The sequence below is a fragment of the Lepus europaeus genome, chromosome 11 (genome assembly GCF_033115175.1).
Source record: "Lepus europaeus isolate LE1 chromosome 11, mLepTim1.pri, whole genome shotgun sequence".
Classification (NCBI taxonomy): Eukaryota; Metazoa; Chordata; class Mammalia; order Lagomorpha; family Leporidae; genus Lepus; species Lepus europaeus.
The window spans coordinates 72,300,135-72,316,789 of record NC_084837.1 but is presented as its reverse complement, the minus strand read 5'-3'; the positions used below and the strand labels follow the sequence as shown (position 1 = coordinate 72,316,789).

Sequence of the window (16,655 nt, the reverse complement as noted above, 5' to 3'; positions counted from 1 at the left end):
TCCTTGGGCCCCTGTACCCACATGGGAGACCTGGAAGAAGCTTCTGGCTCCTGGCTTCAGATCAGCTCAGCTCTGGTTGTTGCGGTCATTTGGGGAGTGAACCAGCAGATGGAAGACTTCCCTCTCTCTCTTCCTCTGCCTCTCTCTAACTCTGCCTTTCAAATAAATAAATAAATCTTAAAAAAAAAAAAGAAAAAGAAGAAAGCCCCATGTACATGTAATATTTGCTACAAGCCACTGTGCCTAAGTGGTTTTTATTGGTTATCTCATTTTACCTCTACAGTATCCTGAAGAGGCAGATTTCCTCTTATTTTCTTCATTTTATAAAGGGGACAGATATGTTAAAGTGGAGCTATTATAAATTAAAAGAAAAAGATGAATATCTCATGAAAAAAGGGGTCAGAATATATGTAAAAGATGTCAGCCAAAGAATGCACATCTTGGGCGAAGGTGGGAAAATGATTAATTTTATGATAAAAATGTAAAATAAGTTAAAAAAAAATATTTTTTTCCCTTCTACTGGCATATGGAGAAATGGGTAGTCTTATGCCCCTGTTGGGTAAATTGCGACTTACCTTTAAAAGGTATCAATGTATATATGAGTGTGAGGTAGATCTAAATATACTGTTAAGGAAAACTAGGGTATGATGTTTAGGTACATAAAGCAGGCTGCCGAACACTTTGTGCAGTATAATCTTGTTTTTGGATAGATAATTAAAAGTATATGAATGAGAAAAGCATCTATACAGGATATGTTTCAGAATCATTATAGTCAGTGCTATATCTGTGATAGAAATTGATGATATTTATTCTTTGTTTATATTTTTCTTCATTCTTAGTTGTTTGCAATGAATGAGATTGTATCACTTCTGTACTTGGAAAATGAAATTCTTCAACTCTAGAGTTTTTCTAATCTCTCTGAGGCAGGCTTCTTCTGAATGGAGACTAAGCCAGCTGTATAAGTAAATTAAAGTATGGTGGCGAGATTTCATGTGTTCATATGTTAGTGGAAATATATTAATTGAACTTGGAAACTCTTCTCTTTATTTGATTAGGTACTAATGCATCTGCATTTGACCAGCTTATCCTTACATTAGCATGGGATAGAGTTGACATTGCCAAAAATCATGTATTTGTTTATGGACAACAGTGGCTGGTAAGTAAAAATAATCTATATATACAGTACAGTTGGTGTTTATCTGTAGGTTATGTATCCATTGATTGACCCATCCTTGGATTGTGTGCTACATAGATAGGCTTGTGATTATTTCCATTGTACTGAATGTGTACAGACTATTATTTCTGCTACTATTCCCTAAATAATAAAGTATAGGGGCCAGCACTGTGGCGTAGCAGGTAAAGCCACTGCCTGCAGTGCTAGCATCCCATATGGGCGTTGGTTCAAGTCCCAGCTGCTCCACTTCCAGTCCAGCTCTCTGTTATGGCCTGGAAAAGCAGTAGAAGATGGCCCAACTCCTTGGGCTCCTGCACCCATGTGGGAGACCTGGAGGAAGCTCCAGGCTCCTGGCTTTGGATCGGCCCAGTTCTGGCCATTACAGCCAATTGAGGAGTGAGTCAGCAGATGGAAGACCTCTCTCTCTGCCTCTGCCTCTCTCTAACTCTGACTTTCAAATAAATAAATAATTTTTTTAAAAAAAAGTAATACAGTATAACAACAATTTGTATAGTATTTCTATTTATAAGATGTTATAAGTAATTTGAAGATGCTTGGAAGTATACAGGAAGATATATGTAGATACTACACCATTTTACATATTAGGGACTTGAACAGCTCTGGATCTTGGTTTCCAAAGAAGTGTCCTGGAACTAATATTCCCATGGATACTGAATGATGATTGTGATAAAAAAATATTTTTTGGAATTTTGTGCTAATCTGCCATTTTACTTTTCTGCTGAAAGTGCAAAATGAGTTTAGCCAAACATTTCCACAATATTCAGATCCATTTAGGATTTAATAAATTACATCTGCGTCTTGATAAAACCTTGCTTTTAAAAACAAGGTATATAAAAGGCCACAGTTGTGGTGTAGTGGGTTAAGTTGCCACATGCAATGCCGGCATCCCATATGGGCGCCAGTTTGAATTCTAGCTGCTCCACTTTTTTTTTTTTCCCCCTGAAGATTTTTTTTTTTTTCTTTTTAATTTACTTGAGAGGTAGAACTAGAGGCATGAAGGTCCTCTGTCTACTGCTTCATTCCCCAAGTGGCCACAGCGGCTGGAGTTGGGCTGATCCAAAGCCAGGAGCCAGGAGCAGGTGCAAGGGCCCAAGCAGGTGCAAGGGCCCAAGCACTTGGGCCATCTTCTACTGCTTTCCCAGGGCTTAACAGAGAACTGGATCAGAAGAGGAGCAGCCAGGACATCTACCAGTGCCCATATAGGATGCTGGTGCTGCAGGTGGAAGCTTAGCCCACTATGTCACAGCGCCGGCCCTGTTCCTCTTCTGATCCAGCTCCCTGGTAATGGCCTGGGAAAAGCAGTGGAAGGTGACCCAAGTCCTTGGGCTCCTGACTCCCATATGGGAGACCTGGAAGAAGCTCTTGGCTTCTAGTTCAGCCTGGCCCAGCCCTGGCTGTTGGTGGCCATTTGGGGCGTGAACAAACAGATGGAAAGTCTCTGTCTCCCTTTTTTTTTTCATTCTCTCTGCCTGTAACTCTGCCTTTCAAATAAATAAATAAATATTTAAAAAGTAAATAAGGTGTATAAATGTCAAAATCCTGGAATTGAAAGAGACCTTGGAACTCTGTGTACAGATCTCATTCCCCTGGATATTTAGACCCATTCCTTTGGCAGTTTTCCCTCTCCTACTCAATGGGAACAACATCTTCACAGTTTTTGACGTGAGAGGAGTTAATGTCATATTTTACTTTTCTTTTTTCATATATTCTGGTCTGATTTCATCTGTAAGTCTTCCCTTTTACTATACCTAATGTTAACATCCTGATCTGATCTATCATCCGCCTTCCTTTGTGTTACTTAAGTAACATTCTTTCTGTTTTTACTATTCTCAATCTTTCCTTTTCCAGACAGAAGATGGATCACATCACATTTACTCAGCACACAGTCTACAACCCTTAGTTCTCTTTAACCTGGCCTTGTTGGCCTTCTTGCTTTTTTTAAAATTCTCAAGCACACACTTAATCTGTCAACTTTTCATTTTAGTGTTCTCTATCTACAAGCCTTACCCACCTATCCGCCTGGATTTACTTCTTTATATCTCTGGCCTATAGCCAACTGTCTCCTCTTTGGTCCATTTTAATAGTACCCTCCTTTTCAGCATTTCCTTTGTTTCTCCCTGTTGTGTCATTTTGTTTTTCACTAGCAGTTATCACCACTTGACAAACTATATAATATAGCTATTTATTACTTACCTTTCTACTAATAGGAAGTAAATTTTATATAAGCAATAAATTTTCAGTTTTGTTTACTGCTGTAATCATAACCTGGTACGTATTAAGCAGTTGTTAAATTTTTGTAGCTGTCTCAATCCATAGAGGTTGGGTAAATAAAATGTTCATCTGTACCTTGGAGTTATACCAGCCTTTATAAAGGATGAGCTAGATCTTTTCTATCTCCATAATAAATGTAAATTGCAGATTGCTGAGAAGAATGCATACTATGGTGGCAAATTCTCTATAAACATGTGCATGTCTTACATGTACCATGTACCATGTGGTGATAGCACCTTCCTAGAACATTTTTTTTTAAATTTTGGTGTATTTTTAGTTCACTAGGACCTTATGCATTCATAAATTTTTGAACAAATAAAGCATTTCCTAAAAAAATATATATATTTACAATTTCTTTCATTTGTTACTGGACAGTTTTACATTCTTTAGCATTTGACACCAGGACCCAACCATTTAGTAGTTCCTTCCCTCTACCATAAGATAGATAACAAGGAACAATATAGTGATAGTCCCTTTTCTCATTGAGTTTATAATGAAGAAGACATTTTAACTGCCTAATTTGTCACTCCTTCAGAAAGATCTTCTCTGTTCTTTTAGTCCAATTGAATGTCTTGTTACTCTTTCTCATAGCACTTTATTCTTTTCTTTGAAATCATAGTCATTATAAATATTGCAAATTACAATCTATATTATTTGGGTGTTCATTTTGTTTAACTTATCTACCTATGGCAACTTGTAAGTTCCATACTGTCTTCAGATCTCTAGTGCAGTATATGTTTAACATTCATCAAAAACTTTGAATTAATGAATGAATGATGACTATCTTTAGTATTTTGTAAAAGTGCAGGATGCCATCAATTAAGCAGACTTATTCCAGTGTGAGAATGAAGGAATACTTCTTAGAGGACTTGAAAATGAGTAGAAAAATAAATAAATAAAATGAGTTGAAAGGTGTTGTGTTCAATACCCAGTTCTCTGTAGCATATAGGAGATATATATATATATATATATATGGAATTCCTTTGAATTTAAGAATCTGGATGTTATACCTGACCTGAAAGGTCGGTGTTAATAGAATGAAGGAATACAATTCAGATTACAGTTGCTCATTAGATTAGTAAGAAAGTAGAGCAAACAACTTTCCTTGTAAGATAGTTCTCAAATACTTATTGCTTAGGGATATAATAAAATGAACTATAAAAAGGAAATCATGCTTTAAATATTTTCAGTATTACATAAAAAGTATAAATGAATGAAAACTACCACATGAATGCTGTGGGAGGGCTACTTGGAATTCATGGCTAATTGTCCTTTCACATGGAAACATGGAGTGAATAAGAAAGGGTAAACAGCTTCCACCTAAATCATCAGTCATTGAATTTCTCAAGAAATTAGAGTACTGAGATGATCTATTTTTAATTAACTTTATACACGTAAGGTGAACTCTACACTAAGTAGGGAGTTAACAAAATAGTATGAAAAGAAAACTGTTCCTCAGCAGTCGAGACAAGGGCTATTCAAAGTCATCCCGTCTCAGAGTGTCAATTTCACTTCTGTAGATTTCTCTGTAACTAGGTACATATGCATTTATCATAGTCATGTCTTCCTGTTGAATTGATTCTTTAAAATCATTACATTGTGCCCTTCTTTGTCTCTTTTAACAGTTTTTGTGTTAAAGTCTATTTTTTCTGATATTAGGATGGCTACACCAGCTCTTTTTTGGTTTCTATTGGCATGCAATATCTTTTTTCCTCCTTTGACTTTGTCTGCATGGATCTTTGTTGGTGAGATCTGTTTCTTATAGGCAACAAATAGATGGGTTTTGTTTTTTAATCTATTTAGCTAAAAGTCTGTGTCATTTAACTGGAGAGTTGACAAATTCTTTCAATTTTTGTTTGTTACGGAATGTCTTTATTTCATCTTTATTCCTAAGTGAGAGCTTTGCAGGGTACAAATGCTGGGTTGACAGTTTTTTTCTCTCTTTTCTTTTTTAAGATTTATTTACTTGAAAGTCAGTTACACAGAGAGAGGAGAGGCAGAGAGAGAGGGAGGGAGGGAGGGAAAGAGAGGTCCTCCATCCAATGGTTCACTTCCCAATTGACTGTAATGGCCGGAGCTGCACTGATCCTAAGCCAGGAGCTTCCTTCAGGTCTCCCATGCAGGTGCAGGGGCCCAAGGACTTTCCACTGCTTTCCCAGGCCACAGCAGAGAGCCAGCTTGGAAGAGGAGCAGCGGTGACTAGAACTGGTGCCCGTATGGGATGCCGAAGCTTTGTGTTTTACTGTGGAGAATCCATTCTCTCCACACCTTCAAGAACTCCTAAGACCTGAATGTTGGATCATTTGATAGTATCCCATAAATCCCTAACACTTTTTAAATTTTCTAATTTCTTTTTTTTTTTTTGGTCTGACTATAAAATTTCCAAAGATTTGTCTTCTAACTCAGATAATTCTTTTTTCAGCCTCACCAAGTCTGTTGTTAAGGCTTTCCACTGCATTTTTTATTTGTTCTATAGAATTGTTCATTTCCAACATTTCTTTTTGATTTCTCTTTAAAATCTCAACTTTATGATAAAAATTTTCATTCATGTCATGTATGGATTTCTTTGATTTATGGATTTACTTCTGATTACCTCTAAGTAGTCCTACAATCAATTGTTTGAACTCCGTTTCCGGCATTTCTTCAATCTTTTCATCTTCACATTATAGTATTGAAGTGTTGTAATCTTTTGGGAGTGTCATGGTGTTTTCCTTATTTTTGTTTCTTGAATTGTTGCATTTATTTTTAGGCATTTATGAAGATATCTTTTTTTATTTATTTATTTTCCCCTATGATGGCTTCTATCTTTGGACTGTGCCTCTGTGGCTTAGAGGACTGTCTGCTCTTTAAGTGAATACCCAGAAGCCTGTGCTGGGTGACACCCAAGTTGTGCATCGTAAATCTTTTTTTTTTTTTTTTTTTTTTTCATCAGAGGGAAGATTCGACCAGCTCTGTTGGTGTAGTCTCACGCTTACTTCCTATCCTCCAAAGAGACCAATGCCTGGGCACTAGCCCTAGTGGGTACAGTATTCATCTGTGCTACCACAAGAACCACACAAAGGATCCATGCAGTCTTTGGTGTGAGCATGGGTCCTGCGGCAATGACCCTCACAGTGAATCAGGGAGCCCTGAGCATGTGATGCTATGCACAGTGACTGCCCAAAGACCCAGCCATATTCTGCACCCTCTCATGTAGCCACAGTGCTTCCACAGTCGTAGCACACAAGGTTCCCACAGTCTTGAGCACTCAGCTCCTTGACATTTCTGCCAGCCAGACTCAAGTGTCTCCTCTCAGCTGGTTGCTGGAAGCACCGACATAAGCTGGGGGAGCTGTTATGTTTGTCCAGAATGGCTTGGCTAGTTATAGGATGCTGGTGCTGGGTGGTCATGGAGAGAGAAATGTGCCCCCCTTTTTTCCTTCTAGGTTGGCAGGTATACTGTCTTACCATAGGGTTCCAAGCCTGACTTGTGCCTGGCTGTTTCTGCAGCTTTATTGCCAGTGGCGTGGTCTGCTGCAATCTGGTCTCACCTTACTCTCCAAAGCTGGTGCTAAGGCTCTTGGCTGCTGGGATCCTGAGTTGTGTACATCTACACCCTCCACGTAGATCCACAGTGTCCCTCTAATTTGCATAGAGTTTCCTCTGCAGTTTCTCCATAACTCTGCCCTGAGATTATACTCTTTCCACTTTTTTTTTTAGACTATCTTCCCCTAGACTAGGGTAGTAAGTACCCTCTCTCCCTATTCTGCTTTCTTGGGATCTACCCTAGAGCTGTTAACATGACATGTATCTAGAGAGATGGGGCCCAGAAAAGAGAAAGTTTTATTATATTTTTTGTGGTATTTGATTTTTTTATAAACTGTGTAATATATTTTCTATATAATAATAAACTATATAGTCATATCTCTTCTTTTAGTACAACAGAGGAGGAAATGATTTTAATTACCTGTAGTAAAACTCAAACCTATAAACCAAACTTTTATTCCCCTGAATGATTTCATTGGATTTTTGGACTTAGATGCAAAGGTTTGGATGAAGCCTATCTTTTGTATTTATTAAATTTGTATTTATTTGAGAGGCAGAGAGCTGGACAGAGAGAGAGAGATAGGTCCTGTGTGCTGGTTCTCTCCCCACATGCCTGCACTGGCGAGGACTGGGCTGAGTCCGAAGTCACTAGCCTGGAACTCACTCCAGGTCTCCCATGTGGGTGGCAGGATATCAATCACTTGAGCCATCACTGCTGCCTCCTAGGGTCTGCATTAGCAAGATGCTGGAATTGGGAGCTAGAGCTAGAAATCGAGCTCATCCACTCAGTGTGGGATTTGGGTAACCACTAGGCTAAACTCCTATATCCTCTTTATTGCAACACATCAGTGTGCATTGTTTAAATGAGGAAATTCTGCCTACAAAGCAGATGCTTTTTTTTTTGACAGGCAGAGTCAGTGACAGTGAGAGAGAGACAGAGAGAAAGGTCTTCCTTTGCCGTTGGTTCACCCTCCAATGGCCGCCGCGGCCGGCGCACTGCGCTGATCCGATGGCAGGAGCCAGGTGCTTCTCCTGGTCTCCCATGGGGTGCAGGGCCCAAGCACTTGGACCATCCTCCACTGTACTCCCAGGCCATAGCAGAGAGCTGGCCTGGAAGAGGGGCAACCAGGACAGGATCCGCCGCCCCGACCGGGACTAGAACTCGGTGTGCCAGCGCCGCTAGGTGGAGGATTAGCCTGTTGAGCCACGGCGCCAGCTGCAGATACATTTTTTTAAAAAGATTTATTTACTTACTTGAAAGGCAGAGGCAGAGAGAGAGAGGTCTCCCATCCACTGGGTTAGTCTCCAGGTGGCCTCAACGGCCAGAGCTGCGCCAGTCTGAAGCCAGGAGCCAAGAGCTTCTTCCAGGTCTCCCACGCTGGTGCAACGACCCAAGGACTTGGGCCATCTTTCACTGCTTTCCCAGGCCTTAGCGGAGAGCTGGATAGAAGGTGGAGCAGCCAGGACTCAAACTGGTGCCCTGCGGATTGCTGGCACTGCAGGCAGTGGCTTTACCCACTACACCACAGTGCCGGCCCCCAGCAGATACATTGCTTTTAACTGCTTTATTTTTTTCCTTGGTTATGAAACTTTTGTCAGGCTTTATTGTTATTTTAGGGCTATAGTTATAAACCCCATCAGGTAAATTTTTGCTACTGTTTTAAAGCAAGAGTTTTGTTACGATGCCTTTTATTGTGCTAAAATGGAATTTCATAAATACTGTATAAATTTAAAATCATAATGCTCCAATTGTTAATGAAAAAAGTCAAGAAAAATGAATTATAGTAAATGTTTCAGTTTGGAGTTGTTCAAGGAAAGCAACATTTAAAAGACATAGCTGATGCTTGTACTTACTATACATACAGTCAGTGTAAACGCTACAGTTGTGTGTGGGACCTAATACAGATTGTAGTTGGTAACTTAAATGCCGTGAGAGACAGAAAAACATGCCTTGATAGGATAAGAATAGGCAGAGCAAACTAAGTAAGCACTAGAATAATGATAAAATATTAGTACTAGAATAAGTAATAACAAATCAGAATTTTCTGTGTGTGATAAAGGAAATGCTCTTGTGTAAAGTATGAATAACATGCCATGATGAATTTCAGGCTGTTGATGTAGAGAAAATGAAAAAAAGTGTTAAATTTTTGTGAATTAGACCTTATTTTTAAGTATAATGTCAAAATGTTTTCTTTGTTATGACATAACTGAGGAGTGAGAAATATCAAAAAAATATAGTTTCTATCTTGAAATTTCATCACATATAATGCATACCTTTCATCAATTACACATAAAAAAATCTTGGAGACCATATCCTTTGCTAGATGATGCAAATTGAGGATAGATTGGAAAAAGAAATGATAATACAAGCTGCTATAGAGAAGGTATGTAGTTGTGTGGTAAACCTCTGAAAATAGTATCAAAATAAGATGAAAAATAAGTAAAAAACAGTTATTTTGGTATTGATTTTTCTATGGTTTTTAATCATGATTCCAAAATATTAAAAATATATAGAAGCAATAATAGCAGATTTTCTTTTTTTTACAGGCAGAGTGATAGTGAGAGAGAGACAGAGAGAAAGGTCTTCCTTTTTGCCGTTGGTTCACCCTCCAATGGCCACTGCGGCCGGCGCATTGTGCTGATCCGAAGCCAGGAGCCAGATGCTTCTCCTGGTCTCCCATGCGGGTGCAGGGCCCAAGGACTTGGGCCATCCTCCACTGCCTTCCCGGGCCATAGCAGAGAGCTGGCCTGGAAGAGGGGCAACTGAGATAGAATCCGGCACCCCGACCGGGACTAGAACCCGGTGTGCCAGCGCCGCAAAGCGGAGGATTAGCCTGTTAAGCCACGGCACCGGCCTTAGTAGCAGATATTTTTAAATCAATCCTCTCTAATGACACTTGTGAAATTTCTGCATTTCCTTTGTCTCCACTAATTTACCAGTATTTGATTAGAAAGTATGTTGAAAAGTCTTTTAAATAGGCTTTAAAAACACAAGAGACAACTTCATATGCTGAGTTCTAGAGCTGTTTTATGTTAAGCTGAAATGACACAGATGGTCTATTAAGTGATATGATTTTTCTCTAATTGTGAATAATTCTCAAATTCTAAAGTAAACATAAGTACCATCTCACCTGATTAATAGTTTTATTTTCGGAATATTCATTGTGGAATATTTTATTTTTAGAATATTCATTGTTGAATAAAATCACGGCAGAATACTTTATACTCATGTAAAGCAAAATTATTGATTTTTTTACTGACAAGTGTCTAACTGGATAATAGAAAATTGTGTGAGATGTGGAATAGTTTTCTTTTTGAGTGATACTGTCCAGTATTTTGATTGTTTTCTGGTATCCCTTGACTTTGCCTATTAAGCATTAGTAATGGCTCCTGAATATGGAAATGAATTTTCCCAAAAAATTTTTCCTGAAAATTGAAAACCATTACTCTAAGAGTTTTTTTTTTTTTTTCCCTCCTAATTTAATTGATGGTGGACTTCATTTTCTTCCATCTTCCCATATAGTTTGTTCTCTTACAAAAATAGTACTTTTGGAGTGTTCTTTGAGAAATGGTATTCTAGATACATCTTTTTATCTCTTATCTAAATACCTTAGGTTCTAGCCTTTTACTATTTTGAATCTTTCTAATTTTATTTTAAAACTATTCAGTTCCAAATAGGTATAAATCCTGAGGACTTAAATTTGAAAGTGTTTATGTAATTGGAACATGTGAAATGTATTTATTAATTTTTATTAATAAATTGAATTTTAATTTATTCTTTTAGGTTGGATCCTTAGAACAAGCTATGCTTGATGCTCTTGTAATGGATAGAGTTGCATTTGTAAAACTTCTTATAGAAAATGGAGTAAGCATGCATAAATTCCTTACCATTCCAAGACTGGAAGAACTTTACAACACTGTAAGTTATTGTTAAAAATTTTTTTAAGATTTATTTATTTATTTGAAAGTAAGAGTTACAGAGAAAAGGGAAGCGAGAGATCTTCCCTCTGCTGGTTTACTTGCTAAATGGCTGCAATGGCTGGGGCTGGACCAGGCTGAAGCCAGGAGCTGAAACTCTCTCCAGGTCTCTGACTTGGGTGGCAGGGACCTAAGTACTTGGATCATCTGTTGCTGCTTTCCCAGGTACATTAGCAAGGAAATGGATAGGAACCAGAGAAACCAGGACTTGAACTGGAGTCCCAACATGGGATGGCTTCATCGAGGCAGGAACATTAACCTGCTGGGTCACAATACTGACCCTGTTGATAAAGATTTTAATTCCTTGCTTGTTTTTATGGAAAAAATTCCGCTGGTCTTTGGTTGGTTGGTTGTGTTACAGTCTGAAACCCTTTCCCTGTCACATAGGAAAGGTATGTGTACTTAATAGTCCTATCACCTTTTCCTGCCTTTCACCCTTTTTTTTATTTTTTGTTTTTTGAAGATTAATTTATTTGGAAGGTAGAGTTATAGAAAAAGAGGAGAGACAGAGAGAGATCTTCCATCTACTGGTTCATTCCCCAAATAGCCACATTGGCTAGGGCTGTGCCAGGCTGATACCAGGAGCCAGGAGCTTCCTCTGGGTCTCCCATGTGAGTACAGGAGCCCAGGGAGTTGGGCCATCTTCCACTGCTTTCCCAGGCACATTTGCAGGGAGCTGGATCAAACGTGCAGCAGTTTGGATATGAACTGGCACCCCTATGGGATGCCAGTATTGCAGGCAACAGCTTAACCTGCTATGCCACAGCACTGGTCCCTCCTTTCATCCTTTTTAAAAGCTAGGATGGGGTGGATGTTGGGGGTATCAGTTAAGGTGCCATTTGGGATAGCTACATCCCATATCAATGTATGAGTTCAAGTCCTGGCTCTGCTTCTATTTCCATGTTCAAGTAGTTAGGTCCACCCAAGGGGATGACTTGCATTGAATTCTGGGTTTCTGGCTTCAGCCTGACCAGTGGATAGAAGATCTTGCACACATACACACTCTCTGTGTCTAGCTGTCTACCTGTGCCTTTCAAAAAAAAGTTTAAAAATTAAAAAACTAAGGGTTGACTTCTTAATCATAGTCTTAGCTTATATACTATGTTTCATTTTTGTAAATGACTCAGTGAAAACTTGTTATTCTTGCCATCAAAGCTTTCTTGGTTAATTTCCAATTTCATATCATTAGTGTTGGAGAGGGTAAATACTACCCATCTCAGAGAGAAAGGTCTTCCATCCACTTGTTCTATGTGGCCACAGTGGCTGGAGCTGAGCTGATCCAAAGGCAGAAGCCAGGAGCTTCTTCCAGGTCTCTGGGTCTCCCACGTGGGTGCAGGGGCCGAAGCACTTGGGCCGTCTTCTACTGCTTTCCCCGGGCCGTATGAGCTGGATTGGAAGAGGAGCAGCTGGGACAGAAACTGGCACTCACATGGGATGCCAGCACCTCTGACACTCACATGGGATGCGCACACCTCAGCCAGAGGTTTAGCCCCTTACGCCACAGAGCTGGCTCCACCAGTATGAATTTAATGGTGCTATACTTTGAGGAACACTGGACCCAAATCCTAGCTTTGTAACTTTTACTTCTCTGCAAAGCTGCCTTTTCATTCATTAGTTACTACCTATTTGTCTCCTCTTCATTTTTACTACTCAAATTATTTCTGTCTACTGTTTCAGTAATCTAATCTCCCTGTCCATGTCTTTTCTCAGATCTGTTTTTAAATTATTTTTGTAGTGATAAAAATATTTTACTGTATTTTTCTGCAGTTTAAAAACCTGTGATTGGCTGGCGCCACAGCTCACTTGGCTAATCCTGTCCGCCTGCGGCGCCGGCACCCTAGGTTCTGGTCCCAGTTGGGGCGCCAGATTCTGTCCCGGTTGCTCCTCTTCTAGTAAAGCTCTCTGCTGTGACCCGGGAGGGCAATGGAGGATGGCTCAAGTACTTGGGCCCTGCAGCTGCATGGGAGACCAGGAGGAAGCACCTGGCTCTTGGCTTCAGATCGGCGTAGCGCGCCAGCCGTAGTGGCCATTTTAGGGGGTGAATCAACGGAAGGAAGACCTTTCTCTCTGTCTTTCTCTCTCACTGTCTGACTCTGCCTGTCAAAAAACAATCAATCAAACAAAACAAAACAAAAAACCTGTGATAGCTCCCCAGTATGTATGTAATAGTACTCATACCCTTAGCCTGATTTTCAAAGATTTCCACGTTTTGCCTTAGCTTCATTTCTGCTTTCATCCCTAAACCTTCTGACCAGTTGGGTGTTTCAACTATGTCTACCTACACTTTACTAAAAATATAGACTTTTTAAAAAAGCATTTGTTATTTACACAGTGCAGGTCTATTTTTCTTCCAACTAATCCTTATTAAAATGTTATTCATTTTTTGAAACTTAGCTCAAATGCTATGTCTGTACTTTTATGAAACCCTGTAGCATAGCTAAGTATAATGATTATAAATTTCTTCTGAGTAGGGATTATCTTTATTTTCTACTTTTTTCTCTTTAAAGTATTCCAGTATAATTAAATGAACTTTGTTGCATTCCACTGTGTCTGATGAACAGATATAAAAATTAAAAGGATTATTCTTTGTGTTGAAATAGGTTTATCCCTAAAATGTAAAGCAAATATAAAACAATAAAAATAAAAATTGATCCTGTTAGTACTTTCACTTCTGTAGCTTGAAGTTACTAAGATTATAGTTACTTTTAGCGTCTGTTAAAGTTAAAAGTTTTTGAAATTCTAAGGATTTAAAACATGTTAAGTAGTGTTTTTCAAACTTTTGTGGCATTAAGATATTTTTGCATACAAATTGTTGAGAACTTCAAAGAGCTGATCTTTATGAGATTCTGTATGTATGTGTTGATATTTACCATATTAGAATTTAAAACAGTTTAAAATATTAATTGGTATTCACAAAACAAGCTTGTAGCTTTTTTGCTTGCTTGCTTTTTTTTTTTTTTTTGATTCATTTATTTATTTGAGAGGCAGAGGTAGAGAAAGAGAGAGAGAAATCTTCCATCTGCTGGTTCAGTTCCCAGATGGCCACAATGGCCAGAGGTGGGCAGATCTGAAGCCAGGTGCTTCTTCTGAGTCTCCCACGTGGGTGCAGAGGCCCAAAGTTTTAGACCATCTTCTGCTGCTTTCCTAGGCACATTAGCAGGGATCTGGATCGGAAGTGGAGCAGCTCAGACTTGAACCGGTGCCCATGTGGGATGCTGGCACTGCAGGCATCGGCTTTACCAGCTACACCACATTAAATAAGCTTTTTTTTTTTTTTTTTAAGATTTATTTATTTACTCAAAAGAGTTGCACAGAGAGAGAAGGAGGGAGAAGCAGAGAGAGAGAGAGAGAGGTCTTCCCTCCACTGGTTCACTCCCCAGTTGGCCACAACAGGTAGAGCTGTGCCAGTCTGAAGCCAAGAGCCGGAGTTTCTTCCAGGTCTCCCACGCGGGTGCAGGGTTCCAAGGACTTGGGCCATTTTCTACTGCTTTCCCAGGCCATAGCAGAGAGCTGGGTCGGAGGTGGAGCAGCCAAGACTCAAACCAGCACCCTTATGGGATGCTGGCACTGAAGGCGGCGGCTTTAACTGCTACACCACAGCGCTGGCTCCTAAATAAGCTTTTTTAAAAAAAATTTATTGGGGATCGGTGCTGAGGCGTAGCCAGTAAAGCTGCTGCCTGCAGTGCCTGGTACCCAAAATGGTTGCTGGTTTGAGACCAAGCTGCTCCACTTCCAGATCTCTGTTATGGCCTGGGAAAGCAGTAGAAGATGGCCCAAGTGCTTGGGCCCCTGCACCCATATGGGAGACCCAAAAGAAGCTCCTGGCTTCAGATTGGCCCAGCTCCAGCTGTTGAGGCCATCTGGGGACTGAACCAGAGGAAGGAAGACTTCTCTCTCTGCCTCTGCCTCTTTGTAACTCTACCTTTAAAATAAATATTTATTTATTTGAAAGGCTGAGTGGCAGAGGGAGGAGAAGAGACAGAGAGATCATCCACTCTCCAAAATGGGTGGCAGGGACCCAAGTACCTGGGCCATCTTCAGCTTTCCCAAGCTATTAGGAGGGAGATGGATCAGAAGCAGAGCAACCGGAACTTGAACTGGCACTCCAGTATAGGAGGCCAGTGTCTCACTCAGGAGGCTAAGATGGAATGTAATTTATAAGGCAATTTAAATTGTCATCTTAGATATTACATAGAATTTGAAAGTCAAGAATATCAACCAAGGATCAACCAAGGATGTGGTTGATCACATGTGTATTACATGTTATCAAATTGGAAAAGTAGATTGAAATGATTTCTATAATAACTTCTCATTAAAAAATTTATGATAATGCAATGATGTGATTAAATCTCATTTCATAATTATTTTAAGCAATAAGATTTGACGTATGAGAGTAAGTCTCTTAATTTGTGTCACATAAAATTCATTACAGAGCCAGTGCTGTGTCATAGTGGGCTAAGCTTCTGCCTGCAACACCGGCAATCCCATATGAGCACTGGTTCTATCTTGGCTGCTCCTCTTCTGATCCAGCTCTCTGCTATGGCCTGGAAATGCAGCAGCAAATAGCCCAAGTATATTTGCCCCTGCATCTGCCTGAGAGACCCGGAAAAAGCTCCTGGCTCCTGGCTTTGAATTGGTCTAGCTCCAGCCATTGGCAGCTATTTGGGGATTGGACCAGCAGATGGAAAACCTTTCTGTCTGTCTCTCCCTTTCTGTCTGTAACACTACTACTCAAATCAATAAATAAAATCTTTTTTTAAAAAATTTATTACAGTAAATTTCACGTGAATCAGAGCACTGCCTAAAGTATTTTAAAAATATTTTTTAGGAGCTGGTGCTGTGGCGTAGCAGGTAAAGCCGCTATAGTGCTGCATCCCCAATGGGCCCTGGCTCAAGTCCCGTCTGCTCCACTTCCGATCCAGCTCTCTGCTATGGCCTGGGAAAGCAGTATAAAAGATGGCCCAAGTCCTTGGACCCCTGCACTCGTGTGGGAGACTCGGAAGAAGCTCCTGGCTCCTGGTTTCAGATCAGCACAGCTCTGGCCATTGCAGCCATCTGGGGAGTGAACCAGCAGATGGAAGCCCTTTTCTTTCTCTGCCTTTGCCTCGCTGTAATTCTGCCTTTCAAATAAATCTTACAATTTTTTAGAAGATTTATATATTTATTTAAAAGGCAGAACTACAGCGAGGCAGAGAGAGAGAATATCTTCCTGGATCACTCTCCAGATGGCCACAATGGCTAGATCTGTGCTGATCTGAAGCCGGGAACCAGGAGCTTCTTCTGGGTCTCTCATATGGGTATAGGGGTCCAAGCACTGTTTTCACAGGCCATAAGCAAAGGGCTGAATCAGAAAAGGAGCAGCCCAAAACATATGCTGGTGCCACAGGCGGAGGCTTAACCTACTACATCACAGCGTCATTATCTGCCTAAAGCATTTAAGATGCATTTTTGGACCATTTATGTTGGTGCAGGTGGGGGAAGTATACTCCTGGGAAATTTTTCAAAATACAGAATACCATCAAGATAAGTTTACTATAAAGATAAAAAAAGTGTCTAGTCCATTTTAAAGTATACATAGAGTAGATAATTGGGAAATAAAGACGTATAAATGTTAAAGGTTTATTGCTTGAAATATTGAACGTGTTGACACAACTTGATGATGGGTAACAGAAACATGTTTTAACAAG

At 39.9% G+C, this 16,655-nt stretch overlaps 1 protein-coding gene across 2 annotated transcripts in view; it reads left to right on the top strand.

The window, feature by feature from the left end:
* Positions 1 to 16,655, top strand: part of TRPM7 (transient receptor potential cation channel subfamily M member 7) — a 120,884-nt gene that overhangs the window by 40,471 nt on the left and 63,758 nt on the right. For both annotated transcript variants that reach the window (XM_062205890.1, XM_062205889.1), the window contains exons 11-12: positions 1,056 to 1,156; positions 10,775 to 10,909. In XM_062205890.1, the coding sequence (XP_062061874.1) occupies positions 1,056 to 1,156; positions 10,775 to 10,909 (236 nt within the window). The remainder of the gene's footprint in view (positions 1 to 1,055; positions 1,157 to 10,774; positions 10,910 to 16,655) is intronic.